The 21,415-nt window shown below is 44.0% G+C and overlaps 1 protein-coding gene across 1 annotated transcript in view; it reads left to right on the plus strand.

The window, feature by feature from the left end:
- The window catches only part of LOC142572441 (U2 snRNP-associated SURP motif-containing protein), a 64,964-nt gene that overhangs the window by 30,707 nt on the left and 12,842 nt on the right, over positions 1-21,415 (plus strand). The window contains exons 13-20 of the mRNA XM_075681561.1: positions 1,372-1,534; positions 4,514-4,593; positions 6,179-6,266; positions 11,723-11,827; positions 13,388-13,635; positions 16,433-16,666; positions 19,764-19,875; positions 19,948-20,058. Of these exons, the coding sequence (XP_075537676.1) occupies positions 1,372-1,534; positions 4,514-4,593; positions 6,179-6,266; positions 11,723-11,827; positions 13,388-13,635; positions 16,433-16,666; positions 19,764-19,875; positions 19,948-20,058 (1,141 nt within the window). The remainder of the gene's footprint in view (positions 1-1,371; positions 1,535-4,513; positions 4,594-6,178; positions 6,267-11,722; positions 11,828-13,387; positions 13,636-16,432; positions 16,667-19,763; positions 19,876-19,947; positions 20,059-21,415) is intronic.

The raw sequence follows: 21,415 nt of genomic DNA on the forward strand, positions 1-21,415 counted from the left end.
TGCTGGTAACTTCATAAGCAATGTCCATTCTATGTTTCGTTCGCATTGAAGCGAGAGCTGTACGAAGATAAATTCACTTGCTGCTACTGCTGCGTTTTGTCACTCGTGTTTTTTAGCGAGTTTCCATGTTCATCAAGCGAGATGTGTTCATGCTTACCTACGCACGCTTGGCACCGTGCTTGTTAATTTAGTTAGTAATCAAATGTTTACAAGTTTGTACGGCTGATAAAACTACTATCCTTACTTTGTATAGCTATCTACTAATTTGCTATCGCAATCGATTGTTTGCTTTTTGGGCAAAACTGTGAATTTTTTTTCTCTGCACCAGTCAGCGCGACAAACGCGCAAATGGAGCAAGAGCTATCTCGACGTCAGGCACATTGGACCGCATTGGCCGCGTCCAGTTGCGTTGGCTGCACCAGTGATTCGAAGTATAGGCATTGTTGTTGACATCATTGTGACGTAGCGTGTGTGCGCGCATGTTCACACCACGTCAGACTATATACGTGCCTTAACCGAGCAATTTTTTTCTCTGACTTTCATTAGTTAGAATTTGGATTAAGTCAAATTTTCCTAGCATCCCCGCGGCATTACAATTAACAAGCTTTTGCTGTACAAGGGGATTGTGGTAATCGAACTTGAGGGAGTATTTACGTCATTGCTGTTGCTCACGGTAATAGAATTTGCTGAGAAAAGCTAGAGAATATGCCCAAAATTGGCTTTACACTTGCTGCTAGAAGTTGCTTGTCACATGGGACACAGAAATCAGTAGGTGGTTGGTTACCTGATGCTAAATAGCATTCAATAAAGACTATTGGCAGGCCATACACACTTCCTCAAAAACTTGCTGACATTCATTTGGGAGATCTGTCATCACAAAGCTAAGAAGAAGACAAACCACGTATGGCATGAGTGACCATTTGTGTGCAGACAGGCCTATGAAAAGGCATAGCACGCTTTGACATTTGCTTGGTCTAGCCGCATGCAATAATGTATGGCAGTACAACAATGTACTCTTTTATGTAGGACTTCTCAGTAGATGCCTAAACGGTAAAGTGTTCTAGCGTAGCAAACTGCAAATTATTTTGTCTTCTTTCACCATCATCTTTCACAATTCCTGCATGCAAATTATTATCTCCAACTTAGAAATAAAGACACAGGGATAATATATTGAAGACAAAGTATCTATTAAGTTCTTCTAGAAGAGCCTCTTGTCATGAAAGAATGTCATTGAAATAACTCAAAGCCAAGGAGGGAATCAGTGACAAACCTTAGGCATTTGGAAATGTATCTGAGATCATCTGAAGAATGTGGATTCATTGTAGGAGGGCAACAACATGCTCATGGTATGCTCAATTTTTTTCCTTACAGCCAACGAGACAAACTTGAAGACATGCTGCGTAACCTTACCCCAGAGCGTCCTCGCATCATGGAAGCCATGGTCTACTGCATTGAACATGCTGATGCGGCTGAGGAGATTGTTGACTGTATCACCCAATCGCTGTCCATCCTGGAAACACCTTTGCACAAAAAGGTGAAATTTTGTGGGCCACACCTACGGTGGGCAGCACCGTTATTCGCCAAGCACTGTCATACAGTTTAAAAACTAATCGCACAGCACAGAGAAGCCACCACTAGGGCACAGATAAGCATAGTTGGCACTAACAGCACCACTGTCTCATCAGTTTCACGCTTTCTTTGATGACCAACGTCCAGATTACTACTTCTGAAATTAGTTTCTCTTGTTTTTCTTTTTCTTAGTGCAAAAATCACTACATAAACACCTCTTTTTTTTCGTATTTTCAACTCGTTCAGCATTGGTGATTGGCACTGTGTGTGCCATAAAGGATCCAGTGCTAGGCAACATCTTAATACACACAACAGGACATTTCTGTCCATTCAGAGGGAATTGAACTATGATAACTCATACATGTTAAGATTGTAATTAAGTAGAGGTGTGCGAATATTGGAAATTTTTTAATAAGGAACCAAATCGTCTCCTATTCGATTTGGTCTTTGAATTGAATAGTCACTCTTCGTAAATGCGAATATTTTTTGAATACTTTTTGAATACTTCAAAACGCCAATTGCACCCAAATAAACACACAGTTGGAGCAAAAGTACGGTAAGTTTTCACCCCCACAGGCATAGTATAGACACAAAACATGAGAACTTGTGTAGTGGAGCAGGCTATGTTACCTAGGTATCCATATTTTACAGGCTGTACAGTGATCATTCAGAATCTGCGCGTGGGAAGATACAAATTGTTTGCTTTTAATGTTCCATTTGAGCTTTTGATAAACATAGCTTCATAACGTACTGTGTAAGAGCAGAAACTTGGTAATTTTAAGAATGCTATGATGTGAAAATTGTTTTATATTAATTGTGATAACGGCTGTTCATTATTTGAATACTATTCAATAAATACTCAATTCAATTTGCTTCTGGCACTGTTTGATATATAATCAATTTGATATAAAAAATAACTATTAGCTCTCCCCTACAATTAGGGGGTCCTCGTGTGTGCCAGATAAAGCAGGTAGACCATAAAGGCATAGCACAGGTCAGCCACAATCGGTGGTGTCTCGACAAACTTTTTTACTGCGAACGTGACTTGTCACTTTCACTCACAACCCTGGCTCATTTTGTGCGGAAGGTGGCAGACCTCTGCGAAACTGTACACTTTTGGTGAGCACGTAGTTACTTTACCTTTATCTCTTGAAGAACTTCATAGCCCTCGTTTGTATTGCTGTTCTCGTCATCTCATACAAATTGTTAGTGCTTGCAAGCTCTTGGCAGAACTCCCGAAATGTCTGCGGAATATCAAGCCCTCATCACTTGCTTCACATTGCTGCAGCTGCATTGTCATGATGTGCACGTTTACCCAAATTGCAAATGCTTTCCATTTTCCTGACCATTTCATATCCACTCATCGGTTAATCATCTATCACAATGTATTCAATGAGTTTGACTCTAGCTTCTGAGCAGTAGCTAGAGCTTGTCATCTGATTAGCTAATGGCTTCCCACAAGGTTTTAAAATTGTATGCCTTGCACTTAGTCAAAGGAACACGAATGCTTGCCACAACTACCATGCTATCATGGCTTAAAAATTTGTCCTTAAGACCAATATGGCATTACATGTAATGCAAACGTGAAAAAAACGCGTGAAATGTTACCATAGTTCATACAGGGGCCTAAATACCATAAAAACCGGACTATAGGTCGGACCGGAATATAGGTCGATCCCCCAACTAACGAATTCTAAAAATGAACAAAAATATTTTTCAATGGCAAAAGTACCGAAAAACACCCTTACCTTGAAACAAATGCGACTCATGCACAATAGTGACAGTATTTATTTAAATGCTGCTCGCATGTGCACCCGGCCAATTTTTAACAGTATGTATTGTGCGACCATCAACCCGCGTGCTTGTCAGCACCTTATTAACGGCGCTGAGCGGCGAAACAAACGAGATGCGCAAATGTGTACACGTGAGCTTACTTTCGCTATTTCGCCGCTCTGTGCTGTGATGATAAGGTGCTGACAAATGCACGGGTCGATGGTCGCGCAATACTGTTAAAAATTGGCCGGGTGTACAGTACACAGAAGGGCACGAAGTACGCAAGCGCTACTATGAATCAGAGCAACGCCTTTGATCAGAGTCGTCCGAACTAGAGTCGGATGACGAGTGCTTGTCACTGCCCAGTCCAGAGGCGCGTGCTATCTCTACCGCTTTCAAACGGATGCATTCGGCAGTCACAGGCAGCGATCTTACACGCAGCTCCCAAACGAACTCCGCAACCTTGTCTTCCAGTTCTGCGGTCTGCCCACAAAATGACGTTTTCTGTTGGTTTACTGCTTCTGCCTCCGCCAGTACCGAATGCTCTTTTCGGATACTCCAAATTCATGCTGTGCCGCGAGGTTGCCGTGGGCTTCCGTGCACTCAATCGCCTTTTCCTTGAAGGCGGCGGTGAATTGCCGTCGGCTTCCGCTCATTTTGAAACAAAATGTTAAAAAGCAGCCTTTAACCAATATAACTTTGTGACAATGTAAACGCAAATTGGCGGTGCCACAATGTCGCCACGCCGCGCTGCTGATGGCGATGGCGAAGGCGGCTCTTTATTTCATCCACCCATTGTTGCAAGACTTCCGTAGTTTTTCCACCAATGTCTGGTATATAAGACGAGGGTCGACTTTTCTCAATGGTTTTTTTGAAAAAAAAGTTCGAGCTATATTCCAGTTTTTACGGTATGCACAAATTATTTTGAGGTGATGAATGTGGTGATGTCTACTTACCGACTATCTTTTCGCTGGGCGTTGCCATCACTTTTATAGTGTATTTGCAACTCTTCGTACTTGTCGCGCTGCGGGGCTAATCTAAACTAACTAGTGCACAGCCAAACATGTCTCTGAATTAGCAAGCATTTGAGTCCATTAAATAATGCATACGTTTGCTTCCTTTGACAGTCTTTTTGCCAACATTTTCTTTATTTCCATCCTTTTGTTTTCAGGTGGCCAGACTATACCTTATCTCTGATGTACTGCACAACTGCAGTGTCAAAGTGGCAAATGCCTCATTCTTCAGAAAAGGGTACGTGCATAAATGGTTTGATTTCCTTCTCTGCAGCCATAGCCACCAGAGAGGTACTAGTCAAGCTTCTGCTGTTTGTGTGTATTTAAGCCGTAATACTTCCACTGGAGTGTTAGAAAAATGTGTTCATTTTGTAAGAAAAAAAATTCTGCACAATATCGGAACTGAAGGCACGCGGTGTAAACTGCTTTACCAGGGTGGGAATTGTTTTTCTTGGTGTAGCGACCACATAGCAGAGAACCATATGCCGAAAATGTACACATTTTTTGTAATATACATTGGAAATTTAAAAGCAATGTCTGAAAGAAGGGGAGAGAGTGAAAGATTGATTGGTTGACAGAAGGGAGGGAAGCCTGGCCGTCTCACCTTAACGATGTTTTTCCAGCTTTCGTTTCCTTATTCAGAACTGCATACGATACTCTGCGTAGCAAAGCTTCACTAAGGTCCTGTTGATCGGTGCACATTGAAGCCGTGCTGCAGACTAGATGCGCAATCACACGCTGGCTAGCAAATACAATTGAACCTTGATAAAGGCTGACATGAATATAATGAATTATTAAGTGTATAAAGAAATAATTTGAAAGGTTTCTTGCTGATATCAACATGTAACAAATAAATCCTTATAGTGAATATTGGATATACCGTATTGCCTGGTGTGTAAGTAGCGGTCCTTTCCTAAATTTATTGTCTGTGCATCTTATAGAACAGTGCGACTTATACATGTTTTTTTTTCCCCGGAAAAAAACAAAACTGCCATCAAAATCGAATTATATGTCATGGCCGCACGAAGCGTGCTGGGTTGACTTCCTCGAGCAGTTGCTACGAGTTGTGTGCGCACTATGGAGATGATTGAGTTGCCGAGTGCCATGCGTGAAGGAAGGAGAAGCTGTGCAAGCGGTGGCAGCTCGACCGCGAGTCGACCGACCCCGAAGTCGTCGCATCTGCAGATCGCTTTCGAGATACCGTGGGTGCCGCTGCACAATTTAAGCAGTTGCTACCAGGGTACAAGCCGTGCCCCCTCTCCCACCCGTGCTGCCCTTCTGCTTTCCTCTCTTGTGCGGGATTCGGCTCACAGGCCGCACGCGTTCACTCGCACATACAGCATATGGCGCACGGGAACCATGTTATCGCCCTTGGACTTTATACGGAACATTGTAGTGACCATGACGGTAGGAATGCACCTGGAGTGTCCATATAATTTCTATCCCAATTCTAAAGGAATGGCACCAATACCTTGCGCATGACCTGCATTCGCGAAGTGGCACGTCACTGCATTATTTTTTTAATCGCTTACTGAATGAACAGGTGTGACGTATATAAACCCCCCCCCCCCCCCCCCCGCCCTCTTGGAGAAACTGCCATTTTGAGGGGGGTGCGACTTATAGACCGGAGAATACGGTAATGGAGGTATCTTCTTGTTGGATACATGTTCATTTCAATGAGGTTAAACCATGTTGTTGTTCACAGCTTTAGGCTTCAATTCCTCTACATTACAGCACCACATTTACTGACCTATGGTTTTTGTCTATAGCTCACCAGGAAAGTTTTGAGTGGAGCATTAAGACCTGTTTTGTGTGTGTTCCAGGTTTCAAGTTTGTCTGCCAGATATATTCAAAGAGATTCATGAAGCATTTAACAGCATTGAAGGACGATTAAAAGCTGAACAATTCAAGGTTTGTAAAGATGGGACCACTTGCATAAGTATGCGACCTGGGACTGCTTGCTTGAAGCATTTTTAACCAACTGGGAATTTGCCCACAGACAGAGTGCATTGTGCAAGTGCTTTTTACTTGCAAATAAATTTACTCACCTTCAGAATGCTTCATTACAAGCGGCCCCTGGTAGTACAGCCAAGCTTCAGTTAATACAACCCTAATGGGATCGACGAAATTGGTTCAATTATTCGGCAGGTCGAATTAAACAAGAGGCAGAAGAAACATGAAAACACGCTGCTGAATCATTTGGCAGCTTTTGCCATGACTGTAACATGTCCCTGAGTCCAACGCATGTGCACTTTTTGTGGAAGTAGAAAACTAATGTGAAAATTACGTTAGAGCTCCTAAGCAAAGTAGAAGTCGAAAGTAGAAGGCGCACTTTATATTTTAGCAAGACAATTGTAGCATGCCTCAATCTGGCAATTAAAAGAGCACAAAACGAGTGAACTTTACCTTCACAGAATAGAAAATTACTTAATGTCCATCATCATCACTCTTGGACGGCAATTAATCATTGTCTATGAATAACTACATCATGGTTCAAAGGACTCCGTAACAATCGCAAACAGGATGGTGGCCCATGCCTAGACTAACCATTTCGCTAGTTTGTGCAACAATGCATGCAATTCTCCGGAACGTCAAGAACCTGTGACGTGACTTGTTGGCGCTAGCTTACATGTAAAATAACTTATCGTGTCAATGTGCTTTCATATTCGGACTGAAAGCGGCGCTTCGTCGTCAGGCAACACAAATGCTTGTTCTTTCGTCATACATGCCATGTTGTGATGGCAATGGCAATGGTGCTATCTTCCCTGGCTCTGACAGTAGCTGTCAAGAACGCAGTTTTAGTTTTGTGTTGGTTTGCACGGCCCAACCAATTTTCGGATGAATATTCTTGGAAAAAGAGGCATGCTTTATAATTGGGGGAATACTTAATAATTCATTTTTCAGCTACCGTTTTTACTTTATCGCCTTTTTGGTAGCAGGCCGGAAACAGGCCTTTTCGACAGAAGATAACATGTTCGATGCATGCACCGTACCTTAAGTGCTGCCTAGAGGGACGTTGCCACTATTGGTGTCACCACTGCAGTCACCATTGGGGTCGGCTGCTTGCGTGATGAGCTGGAATTAATCCTGAGCCCCGCTGCTGTGGTGTTTTCACTATGAAGTTTTGATACATTTTCTGGGCCCCAGATGTGCTCAAGCTACTTAATTGTAGTTTTTTTGTCTGAGGTCCATTTTCTAATTGACTTGGATGAATAAAGCACTCATTTAGTCATTAAACCCCACGATTAGACTTGATTTGGCGTGGTAGTGAAACGGAAGTGGGCCTAAGAAAATCTGTGTTATTTTTTTGTTTTCTTGCATGAGGAGCCCCATTCATATGTTGCAACTTTCGTAGTTTACCGATGACTAAACAGGAAGGCTCATAGGCGATGTGACGCAAGTTCCAGCTAAGAATTGCTAGAAAGCTGCCAGTGACAATAGTACTGTCTTGACAGTCTCCGGCTAGGCAGTCTTTTGTTGATTTAGAATGCCTTACAAGCTCATATGCAGAGCATTGAGTAAGAGGGATCATAGAACAGATCAAAGATAAGTACATATTTGGGGAAAAAATACAACAAAATGAGAAGAAACGCAGAATTAATCCCTTCCATGCCACGCTGTTATCCCTCATTCTGAGAAATAGTAAACTTGCTGCTGCTGCTTTTGCAGTCCCATGGACAGTGTGCCATCTACCAAAAGCACAACTAAGCATTGAGACAAAACTAGGCTCGTGCATGTTATTGCTAGAAAAGTACCGTTGACAAGCTGATCTCGTTCTTGGCTCTTCTTAACAAATGCATGGACGAACCCAGCTTGTGAAAAGCATGGAAGGGGTTAAACAAAAACATATTTCGATCTGTCATTTGTAACAGTGGCATTGGCATCAAGTCTGACAAGCAATGGCACATGGTGTCACTGGAATCTTCTGTGTTTCCAGTGTCCCAAACTCGCAAAATTTCGGATGGTAAGACCTGACTTCCATGGAATGAACATGGACTGATAAACGAAATTAGGTGGCTACAAGTGCTGCTTCCTTTCATTGTATTTTCTGTGTTTGCATTCAGTAATGTAATTGGTTTTTAATGCTCTAATGAACCAGCTAGACAAAGTTGTCTTGCAAATCCCATTTGTCACATTTAGGTAACTAAGCAAAACGATATCTGCACCACTGGTACAGCAGGCATTTGAAACCCTGACCTCTCAGTACTGAGGCTGGCACTCTGTTGGCTATGTCTAGCACATGAGCACTGGTGCTGCAGTAGTAGTACTAGTAGCAGTAGTAGAATTGCCATGCTGGTCACATGACATGTGGTCTGTGCCCAGAGCTCTTTAATCATACCAGTTGCGAAACGCTCCGTATGCCCTATGTTCCAAACCTGGAAACAGTAACTTGCAGGGGTCTGTTGACTGTTGCATCACCTATGAACAACAAAACGAACTATAAAACACAACTTCTTGAGCACAACAACAATGCTAAATCACAGCGCATGATGTAAGAAAGCCCAACTAAATAGTGTTTGCAGCAGAGTTATGCCTGTTACTGAAAAAATTAACCGATTGCAATTACAAATTGCTGGCTCACAAAAGTAATTGAGGAATTACTCATGGGTAATCAATTTATTCCTCGTTACTTTTCTTCAAACTTTTATTAAAGCTTTTGTTAAGATTGCACAGAGACAGTAAGTAGAACCAGCTGGCCTCGCACTTTCAATGTCCTCTTCATGCTCATCACACATTATTTTAGCTTCAGTAACCATAACTTTTCAAAACATTCGTTATTGTCCCTTGTTATTTTGTGAAGACATCAGCAGTGACCCTGAAAACTTGCCCAATGTGCGCACTGGAGGCAATAAGGGCAGTGTTTAATGTACAAGCACCATGCACCATGCTATTTTGGTCATTCAATGCTGCGATGCTCGTGTTTGGAACTTCTATGAAGTGCCGCACTTAGTTATTAGTGGGGCTCGGAGAAGGCACTCTCAGTAGGGCCAGTGACAAGCCGAAAGAATTGTCCACATGTGATTGCCTGGCATTAACGGCTGAATTGGCCACCACTATCGAGACATACCAGCGTCGGATTAATTAGTCGGCCAACATCTGATGGAACATTACAAGATGAGAGGACAAATACTAAACCCCTGAATTTGCCTGCCTGAATACAGTCGAACCCATTTATAACGATACTGGTGTTAACAATATATCGGCTATAACAATGACAAGCTGCTACACCGTCAAATTTTGTATGTTTTTCGTGGTGAAATAACCCGCTTACTGCAGTGCCTCGATGCCGCATTATCGGTTATAATGATGAAGTCTGGCTGCTGGGTGTCCGCGCCCAGAGGTAGCGAAATGCGAAATTCTTGAAAAGAAAAAAAGAAAACGAGAAATTCGAGCCGCTGCACAATGGCTCGCTGCTCCAACAGCCACCATGCGCTCATTTTCCAGCCTTCTCCACGCCCCTGTCTCCCGTCACCCTTCCACTCTTCCAAACACAAATGGGCTGCGCCAACTGCGCTGCTCGCATGTTGCTTGCTGGCTCCTCATTCAGCGTAGTTCTGCAAACAGCTTTATTTAATCGCTTGTGTTCGTCTTTGTTGTTTGCGTCGAAATCGGTCCTGGTCACATGGTTTCTCAGGCTAGTTTGACTAGCCGCCGAAACGGAAGATGGCTGATCTGCCCACTGATCATCTGCAAGCACGGCGTTGCCGGTGAAAAGACAGCGCATGGCTGTAGATTTGGAAACTAAGTGCTTCTAACTGATGAGGCGATAGTCACAAACATGCATGTATGGGGTAGTGACTGCGACGACGGCAGTGATGATGCGGTAGGACAGGCTGCCTCAACGTTGTCCTCACAGGAGGCCCGGCAGATGATTCAGTCCTTCCGGGGTTTCGTTTTCGCGAGGAACCTTCTGCTGCACTACATGGAGCACCTGGGTGTCTTGGAGAAGGATGTCGACAAGCTTCGCGTAAAGCACGCAACGCTGACGGTCATAGGGTTTTCTCGTGCAAGCCAGTGAGAAGTACTTGGCGAGATGCTTGTGGCGATCTTCCCTCAGCTTTTCTTCAGGATTTCTCAAACTGACAGGTTGCCACGTCAACCTTCTTGCATTCATTAAAAAGCCCCTTTTGGGGCCACCAAAGTGATGCCTCAGCGGTGCTTGCATATTGCTTGCCACCCTTGACCCCTCTTTGCAGTTGTTATAGCAGTGCCAGTCTTTAACGCCGACAGCTGCAGCTTGTTGCATGCGATCGAAGCGCCCAGGAAGCTGTTAAACGAGGGGACACAATCAGCAGCCGGATAGAGGGAGGTGGTGGAGAGGGGCGGTGGCCTTCCCGCCATTATAGTTTTCTCACATCAGCTTTCCATCCCCCTATTTTGACTTTTTCATGCAACCCGGTTATAACAATTATCAGTTTTTAACAATGGAATTTTCATGGCACCCAAATATTGTTCTAAGTGGGTTCGACTGTATGTGCATCCACAAAAGTTCTGCTTGACGTAACCGCGGGCATTCTGCTGTAGTTCTCGCAAAACTGAAGTTCTCAAAGCTGCATTGCCTGTGACAACTTGTCTCGTCAATAATGTAACTGGTTATGGAAAAAAAGTAATTGAATTACAGTCAGTGTTACTGATAAAAAGAGTAATTAATCCACTATAAAGCTATCAAAAATAATAGACTACAAGTAATTAATTATATGGAATTTGTTAAGTACAAGTATGATTTGCAATCAGCACCTTTCTTTAGTCTGGTCAGCCATTTCAAGCACTTTTTTAGCAGATGATGAGTGACAAGTTCGATCTTGTTGCTAAATTGTGGCATGCCAGTCAGTTAACTCCGAGGAAAAAGTACTGCACATGCCCGAAGATTTAGGCATAGCTTTGGAACAGGTATAATTGAAGTACTCTGGTCTGTTGCTACTTGCTTGTGTCTAGCATGGTGATTCAAGTGAAACTGGTTTTTGATAGCTTGTTTATAATTGTTGGCTACTTTTCTATATCCTGTTCAGAGCGCTTGGTATGTTTGCCAGTTCTTTTGCATGCTGAGGTTTATGCAAACCAGTGCTAGCTGGAATACTTTTTTGTTTTTTGTTCTGAATTGGGCAGATCTTTAGTTGAAGTGTCCATAGTATGTGTGTAAAGGGGGTGGGGGGGGGAGTACATGAGCTTACTATTATTATAGATGTATTAGCTGCTCCTAATACGTCTATAGTAATACCACGCTGCTGTATCATTTGCATTGCAGTAGTGCAAAAAAAAAAAAAAGAAAGAAATAGCGAATTTCATTTTTAAAGGCTGTGTAACCTCTCCGGGTTTGATTTTTCACCTGCTTCGACTCTTGTTTTGGTCATGCTCTTTACCTTCAGCAACGTGTGATGTCCTGCTTCCGAGCCTGGGAGGATTGGGCAATCTACCCAAATGACTTCCTCATACGTCTGCAGAACATCTTCTTGGGTCTTGTACCTTCAACAGTAAGTAAGCCGATTTGTTTGGGTGGAAGAGGGAGGGGGGAGGGGGGAGGGGGGTTCTTCTTGGAAGACATGGAATTCTATATTGGGTCTGGATTTTTTATTGTCATTGAACCTTGGGCACATGTAACATGCATTTCAATATTGCATGAAACTTTTTTCGTCAGATTTGTCCCCCATTTCTTGCACTGCAGAGAAACAAAAGTAACGCAGATGCTAGTAAAAATTTGTGTGCAGTTGCCAACCAACCGTTTGAGCTCGCAGAGGGCCGCCAAAATGTCTAAATAATCTGGCGCTCTAAAAAAACAAGTTCAATCAATAAAATTAATTTCATTGCTTTCTACAATGTATGGAAAGTTTGCCTAATTTCGCCCTGTTGTGCTTCATTTAAATAAGATCTATTTGAAATGTTGCAATAGTGAAGGCCACCATCGCTGTCATTTGAGGCTGTGTTACGCAAATACAGTTTGAAGCCTTTCTGCCTGCATAAAAGCTTAGCAAAAGACCCCCTCAGCAAAAAAAAAACTCGATACAGCCGCCTAATACAGCTGCCTAGTACACTAATACAACCGCCAGGTTATTCGCCCGTGCATGTGATATCGTGCCTAAGCACTGCAAAGGTCTAGTATGAATGTACTGATAGCAGGCTTTCTAGAACTGCTTGCTGCCTGCCTCCTCCTCTGTCTGCAGCAAATTCGCAATGCCTAATTGATGTAGCTTAGTTTGTATCCAATAGCGAAAGCTCCAGTTTGGAGCAGAGTTGGCAAATGTCCAGCGTTCTGAAAGCTGAGAAGTGCAAATAATCAAGGATGTCTAAAAATTAGGCGTTGAAAAAAAGTCGGCCAGCAATAAAATGAAGCGACACAGACCAGGCGAAAGGAGGTGGATATGTGCTCGTCCATCTGCATGTCCTGTCCTCTTCTTTTCTTCTGTCAACATGTGTTCACACTACTGTAACCTCCTTTTTCGTTTGTGATACCTCAAATGTCCTAACATCAATTTATTAGATGATGTGGAGATTGTACTTCCTGTATGATATATTCATTGGCTGTCTTGAAATGAGGCAGGCTGTATAATGTTGGCGAGAAGACTGTTCGAGTCTTTCTTTTTATGTCTGCACAAGAAAGAATGCAGATGCATAACAATACGTGCCAAAAGTGGGTTTCTAGTCCCTGCATACACCAGTTTGCCTGCTTATCAGTTTCTCCTGTCAATCTTCAATTGACCGATTTCACGACTTTCACCACATCACCTCATGTCGGTAATTGTAGTGCTTAACAAGCTGAATGGCAAGTATAGTAAAGGTCGAGTTGTTTGTACTATGACAGATCCTTAGCTGTAGAAATCAGAAGGCAGGGAAGTGAGAATAAAAAGAATCTACAATAGGGATGTGTGGCATTGTCCTTGTCATTCCGCCTTGTGTTGCCTCGAGCCCATCTATGGCAGGAAAGCAGTGAGAACTACTGTCATCATGGTGCCGGCAGGGCCGCTGTGTATGCTCTCTGCGTATAGTGAAACTGCTCTATCAGGGCTTGAGCAATTTGTCTCTTCTCCCTCGAGCAGAAACCTGTGAGCCTGGTGCCAAGCAGTGAGGACCAGTCAACAGAGGGCGAGGCGTCACCTCCTCCACTGGCCAAGGATGACATCATTGATGACGTTGACGGTGTGCCACTGTCAACAGACGTCGACCTGGACGGCCTGCCTCTGGTGGGGATCCCTGTGGCTGACCCAGACCTGGATGGGGTGCCACTGGGCGTGGTTGAAGACCCGGACATAGATGGACAACCGTTGGAGCCGGCCATCTTGCGCAGGTGTGGCAACCTCAGTGTGAACTTTGCCACCAGGAGTTGCGTTATAAAATGATGACGTACACAATACAGTAGTCGACCGATTTTCTGAACCTGGAGTGGAACAAAAAATAGTCTGAATGAAAGAACAGTCTGAAAAATCCATGAGTCGCAAAACCGAACTTTATTCCAGCTAAACTGGACTGAGAAAGTCGTGGATGGTCCCTTGTTTTAAATTCCTCCACTTTGTAACGACATCTGCTTGCATCTGTGCAAGCGTCATGTTGTCGTCATACACACTAGACAACTATATCAGAGCATTGATAACGTCTTGTATCGATGGTTGTAGGTGGCCAGAGGTTTCGTCGTCGGAGTCAGAGTCGCATTGCAGCGGTGCGGTCACCTGGCGCATTATCTCGTCATCCATAAGCTCCACGCACAACTCTATGTTGTTAATTAGGGTGATTGCTTGGGCTAGTTGGTAATTCATGATAAATAAATAACCTACAGCACGAAGGACAAGAACTGCGAGAGACGACATACACAGAGCTGACTTACAACAATATATTATTGTGTTGCCACATCGTGTGTACCGTATTTACTCGCATAATGATCGAACTCGCGTAATGATTGCACCCCTGAATATTGTTGTCAAAATTAGATTTTTTTATTTCCCGTGTAATGATCGCACCCCGAACTTGCTGCAGCGATATGTCGTGTTCCAAGTCTAGCTAATATTGATCGCATTTACCATCTGTCGAATGCTACGCGAACGATTCTTCAAGACAAACCAAGCGGTCTGCACACACCAAACATTCTTAAGTAGATGCCTCATTTCATTACTTTCATCACTTTTCGCACTTCCATGACTAAAGAAGCAGCTGCAACCAAACTTGCCTTTATTATGTGTAGGCTTTATAATGGTTGTGGTCAACAACAACAAAAAAGGCCCCTTTCGATTCTTCTCATCTGCACTCGTGGGCACGCAACAAATCGCGAGCGGCAACGATAGTAGCCACGTTTACAGGCATTGTGTGATTCAGGCTTTTGTAATGCTGCTGTACCACACAGGCAGGTTCTTCGCACCCTTAAAGCAACGCAGGTTTTTTGCCTTTCCTATCACTAGAAGGGGCAGCTTCTCGGTGCCAAACGCGTTTGCCCCAACCATGACAGTTACCCTCATCTTACTATCCTTTCCACCAGCACAGGCCTCATTAGTAAAGGAAAGTGAACGGTCCGGCAACTTTTTGAAGATTAGGCCTGTCTCGTCACAATTAAAAATGTCTGCAGGAGCATACTCTTGTAGCAGAGCCTTCAACTTACTCGTCCGGTAATCCGTGACTTTAGATTGATCTATGTGGCCGCTCTCCCTGCAAACTTTCTTGAAAGAGACTCCATGCCTTTTCTTAAACCCACAAATCCACCCATCGGTGAACTTGAAGTCCTGAATGCCCATTTTTAAAGCGAGCATCTCGGCTTTCTGCTTGAGCATGTTGCCCAAAACGGGGAGGCTCTTTGCTAGGACTCCATTCAAGCAGAGCTGCAGGGCCTCTTCAAGCTTCAGATGTTGTCCTTTCCGGCCGTTTTTTGTAGTCTTGCAGTGCGACTGGTTGACTGCGCACAAGATCTTTTCTTTGTTTTTCACGTAATCAGACAAGGTCTGTTTGGAGATATTGAACTCCTTCACAACATCAACTTGGCTCTGTCCTTGCTCGATAAACCTGATGATGGCGGCCTTCTTGTCCAGTGTCATGGTTGAATATTTTCCATGCTTCTTCGACACATTCGGTGGAGGCGGATGAAGAGCAGGGGCCATGGCGTCGAAAACACGTTGGCGTTGCGCTGAATGAACAGCCACAACACATTGAAACAGCGATATGTTGTATGGTGGCTAATGAGGGCAGGCGACAATTTCAATTGCACTGTACTGGATGAAAACCTGCGGATCACTGCCGGACGAAAACATGCGCGACACCACCTATGACACTGCGGCAAAACTGATGACGATGGTGGTCATCGTGAGCATCACCTAGCTCTCATAGGTGGTGTCCAAAACTGGCCCCGCATAACTGGTTTCCAGCTCTCAATATCGCTTCCGCCGCAGGCTACAGGCAAAAGGATGGCCTTTAAGATCGATGTTTCTTACAACAGGCGCCACCGTTGGCACGTGGATTTGGACACCTCCTATAATTGCTCATCAAGTTACTATACCGATACAAGCCACTTCACGTCCGATCCAAAGCTAGTCAGGTGGCTCAAGATTCAAAATGGCGTCCTTCCTGACTCGTAGCGCTGGTCTGTTGCGGCAAATTCTGTTCAGAAAATCGACCTTCTGCCTTTATGTTGTACAAAAAATCGGTCTCGAAAATGCATTAGCTCTAAGGGAACCCTGATGGTGCATTTATGGAGTCCAGAATGTCCATCAAGTCGAAATTTTTGGAGTCTGAAAAATCAGTCGGCTACTGTACAATGTAGATCGCTTATGATGTAAGTCACAGGAGTCACGAATAGCCGCACCATGAGCAATACTGCATTGTAACCAAAATAAAAATTTTTAAAAACCTGTAGACCAAGCCAGCCGCACGTATCCAAGAATCGAAGCATATGACTGGGATGTGTGCATCTGTTTAAACTAGCTTCGCCGAGTCGAAATTATCGATTGCAGGCTGTGGCATCATTAGGACGACATGTTTATCTTCTTCTTCTTCTTCTTCTTCTTCTACTTCTTCTTCTTTTCCCTTTCTTTAGCTTTTTTGTATGGCAATGATGGAATATTGTGGTGTGTCTTGCTGGATCTTCAACCGCACTGTTATTGTTAAAGGGCGCCGCCAGCGAAATTCGTTCCCTCCAAGTGGGAGACAGTCGACCCAGAGACGGTGTCCCAGCAGGCCGTCACCACCTCCAAGTGGGACCTACTTGACCAGGGCGAAGAGGAGGAAGAGAGCTGCAGCAGCAGCGGGCGGAAGGCAGGCGCCTCAGCCAGTCCAGCGGTGCACCTCACCACAAGCTGTGCCAGCAGTGCTGCAGCATCTGTTGACGATGACATTGATGGCGAGTGAGTGGCATCTTTCAGCTAAACTTTGGTTTGTGTATGTATATGTAACTTGAGAGACGTGTTTCATTGTGGCATATGCCGGGGATGCTAAGCAGAAGAGCTGCTGTTTTCTTGCCTCAGCATTAGGGGTGTACGAATAAGCATTAGAAATTTTCGAACAACGAATCGAATAGTGTGCTATGCAATTCAGTCTCCAAAGTGAATAGTCGCTATTCGTAAATGCAAATATTTTTCTAATACTTTTTGAATATTTCGAAACATCAACTGATCTGCATTAGACATAAAGTTGGAGCGAAAGTACGGTAAGTTTTCCACCCCACGGTCACAGTATAGACAGAAAATATAAGAACTTGCATACTGTAGCATGCTATGTAGCTTAGGTAGCCATACTTTACAGGCAATACAGCAATCATTCGCACTATTTGAAGAGTCCTGTGCATGCAATGAAACTACTTGTTTGCTGCTAATACTGCATTTGTACATTTGATAAACAACACTTTATAACCTACTACCTTGTTTTTTTGCACATATAACCCACATCAAAAGTGAAAAAAATTGAACAGTAAAGTTGGAGTGCTGGTTATATGCGAATTTTGCATTGAGTTGCGGCTTCACGGAAGTACGGAGCGCACTGTCGTGAAGCCACACATCAAGGCGAAATTTTTTGCCATTCAAAGTTTACTTATCTCCTAAGCAATCCCATCCTCTCCCTACCTCTACATGTTTAAGCTGCCTTCTGCTCGCCTTTATTGTCGCCCATTCTCCTCCTCTTTACAGGTCGCCATTTTGCTTTTAGTAGTTAGTGAATAATGCATGCTGTGCCCGCAAACTCGTACGTCATCCATTCCTGCGGCACTCCCTCATTTCACATTAAGTGCTTCGCGATACTGCCGAGAGCCAAATAACCATTGGGATTTCCAGCTCAGTCGCGTTTGATCCGTCTCCGTTGTCCATGCGAGGGCAGCTCCATTTGCACTGCCATCCTCTGACGTGTGAATGCTAACTGCGAAGCGATTCGATCCATGTCACATGTCACGTGACAGATTTGTCTGCGATCGCGTCCGTCATATAATCCAGATTTATCAGGAATGCCAAAGAATGAGAGGGTGGTGGGTACCGAATCTCTGACTGAAGGTATGACATGGATGAGTCATGTATCCAAAAATGGAGGCTGTTTTTGCAAAGGTTTGAATGTTGTATGCAGTTATTATGCTTATATGCAGGGAATTCCCCCCCCCCCCCCCCCTAGGCTGTTGTATATGGGGGTGTGGGTTATATGCGGTGGCAGGTTAATGCAGAAAAATGTGGTGTGTAATGACAAACTTGCTAACGTTAAGAATACATCGTATTATATTGCTTGAGATAATGGCTGCGCACTATTCGAAAAGTATTCCATATTCGATCCATTTCGCTCCTAGCACTATTTGATTCGTGTTCGGTTCCTTCAAAAATTGCTATTCATGCACCCCTACAAAGCAGAGGTAGCCGAAGCGTCCGCTGCATGCTCTGCTGTGTTGCCTTTGCGGTCTTCGGCTTGGCTTCACTAGTGTTGGCAGTTTCAACAAATAAGTTATTTTTAAACAGTGGATCACTTATCTCAAGGTGACTTTGGATTATTCCAAAATAATAATAATTAGACAGACGCAAGTATAGTGCTATTCCTGTCTCCCTTTTTTTTTCTATCTACCATTACTGTCCTTATTAATTATTTTCAACTGAAATTAGTTTTTGCCATGTGAGAGCGTGCGGTGACAGATGACATTAGATTTGCTGCGTGACTAGTATTACTTGTCACAGTGGCTCAGTAATTGTAGTGTTCTGCTGCTGAGCACGTGGTCGCGGGTTCGATTCCCAGCCATGGCGACTGCATTCCAATGAGGCCAGAATAGAAAAACAATCTTGCACTAGGATTTAGGTGCACATTGAAGAATCACAGGCAAATTAAACCCCAAGCCCTTCATTATGGCATCCATCATAAAACACTGTATAGTTTCAGAACATAAAAGATCCTGGTTTGTCGTATATTTCTGCCTTGCTCGAACTACCGTATTTACTTGCATAATGATCGCGCTCGTGTAGTGATCACATCCCTGAATTTTGTCTTCAAAATTAGATTTTTTTTCTTTCCCGTGTAATAATCGCACCTCGAACCTGCCGTAGCAATATGTTGTGTGCCAAGTCTAGCTAATGATGATCGTGCTTACCATCTGTCGAATGCTGTCGAATGCTAATCGAACAACTCTTCAAGACATACGAAGCGGTCTGCACACACCAAACATTCTTAAGCAGATGCCCCATTTCATTCCTTTCGTCACTTTCCATAGATCCACGAAAAAAAGAAAAAAAAAGAAAGCTACAACCAAACTTGCCTTGGCTTTATTATTTGTAGGCTTTATAATGGTTGTGGTCAACAACAACAAAAAAGGCTCCTTTCAATTCCTCTCGTCTGCACTCGTGGGCTCGCAACAAATTGCGAGCGGCAACGATAGTAGCCACATTTACACTGATGTATTAGAAGCGTACCCTATTCATATGTCGATTCTTGTAACACAGCTAAGATATTCGCGCACCCTTAGCGGAAACGGGCCATATTAGGGTAATAGTGAATAGAAATGCCTCGGTTTCCGCAGCACGCCGGCCATGCGTTTCTATGTCACTGGCAGCTAAGCATGCCCATCTGTTTGTGTCCTCTCAAAGTCGACATGGCTGCTTTATTGCCACGAACTTGCCAATGTTAACAATATTATTCATTACTGATATGGAAGAAACTGTTTCAATGCATGTAATGTACTCACGAGAAGAAAAAAAATCACGTTCGGCGCGTCGGCTTGCTCCGCTGGCCGACATATCTGTTTTGGTGTCCCGCACTGTTACAGCGGCAGCTGCCTCTTTGTTGACCTGTTGTCATCCCACGGCAAATGCGAGATGAAAAAAAATATATTTTTTTTTTCTTTTAGGGGAAAATTTCACTCGCATAATGATCGCGCTCCTGAATTTGCATCAATTTTTTTAACAAAGAAGTGTGATCATCGTGCAAGTAAATATAGTAAATGTTGGCAGTTGCAGCCTTCTCGTTTCATTGTGTAATTGGTTCCAGACCACTTGAAGAGAGTTCTCCAAGGGATGACTCTCAAGACTCCATGCCTGCACTGGAACTTTTGAAGACGGAGTCAGGAGAAGAAAGAAGAGCCAAGCTACGGGAAATTGAGGTGCGGTTTTTGTTATTACTTTTTTTTTGTTAATTTATTGATTTGCAACATTGTTTCCTTCTTTTTATGCAGCTGAAAGTTATGAAGTTTCAGGATGAGCTGGAATTGGGAAAAAGGCAACGCAAGCCTGGCCTCTCAATCAGCGCTCAAGTGGAGCACTATAGGCAGAAGCTAATCAGAAAGGTAAGGAACAATACTGTGGCTTCCGGGTCTTCGGACCTAATCTGCATTGCAGTTTGCAGCTGCAGGACTTGTATCATTGTTCAAATAAGCACACTTTTTATGACAAATGCTTTTCCAATCATTTTGTCATCTTTGTACCACCTTGCTTCATGGTTGCATGGCACATCTTAGTCAGCAAGTCCATTGCAATCAGACAAGCCCGATCGAAGCTGCTTTTATGTGCCGTCAGTTTGCTTGGTGTCTCTTGTGTTGCACATTTTGCACTGACTAAGAAACGAAGCAAACACTTGCTACATCCGCCACCCAGATAAGTCTTGCAAATGGCACCATGTATGATGCATCACTGCTAAACAAGGAAGGGTGAATGTTCCCACCATTACTTTCTAAGTGCTGATTATAGCACTTGTCACTGCATTATAATATCTTCATTTGAGTGCAAGCACCACTTTTACTTTGTGTGTTCGTAACACTGTGCTTGCCGCCTTCTGAATCACAAAGAGTGAATAAAGACTCGAACTCTTTATCGGGTAATCTTGTGCCCAGAGAGCAAGACAGTACTAAATTAACAATGATAGCGGACAGCATGATCAGCAGTCGTCAAATGTAATCTCATAGCTTAATTTGGCCTGGTGTGTATACATGCGTAACCATAGATTTGAGAGCACACGCTGGCACTCGCGTAGTTTCAGGATTGTGCAACGTTGTTCACATCATACATGCAACCTGGTCAGACATGCCTGTCTCACTATTGAATTTAGGGCAACATTCACAAAGTTTTAAATGCAGTAAGTTCACTTTGCATGATTGCCTTATGTGACAACACCCCGCAGGGGCGTCTGCGTCAGCAGGCGTTTGGTGCATTGCGACACCACGGACCCGAGCACACGAGGGTCGGACCCTCCCGCGTGTAGCCGTGCGCGGTTTAGCCGTGTCCGGGGAAAGGGGGATCCTGGGGGTTGAGCCGATGCTGGGTGTTTGGACCTTTAAGGCCCCCCGGCGGAGGCAACACGCCTCTTTGGCCTCTGCTTCACGTAGACGGCACCCCCGGACTGACCCATCCGGGGGAAATCGGCAGTCGCCTTTTCCTGTCCTCTCTACTCTTCGTCTTTCTCTCTCGCTTTTTTCATCTTTCCTGTCTTCTCATCACTTCTCCTCACTTCCTAGTTTCCCGGCGGCAAGGGTTAACCTTGTGTAGCTAGCCAGCCTTGGTTATGCTGTATTTGGTTATAGCAGCGATGTACGGCTGGCGTTGGCAGGGTTTCTCTAGTAGGAACTTCTGTCACGTCCCCCTGTTGGGCTCCATGGTGGGTGGTCGGCATCGCGGCCGAAAACCCAACTGTATCTATGGAAAACGCGT

The sequence above is a fragment of the Dermacentor variabilis genome, chromosome 2, assembly GCF_050947875.1.
Source record: "Dermacentor variabilis isolate Ectoservices chromosome 2, ASM5094787v1, whole genome shotgun sequence".
NCBI lineage: Eukaryota > Metazoa > Arthropoda > Arachnida > Ixodida > Ixodidae > Dermacentor > Dermacentor variabilis.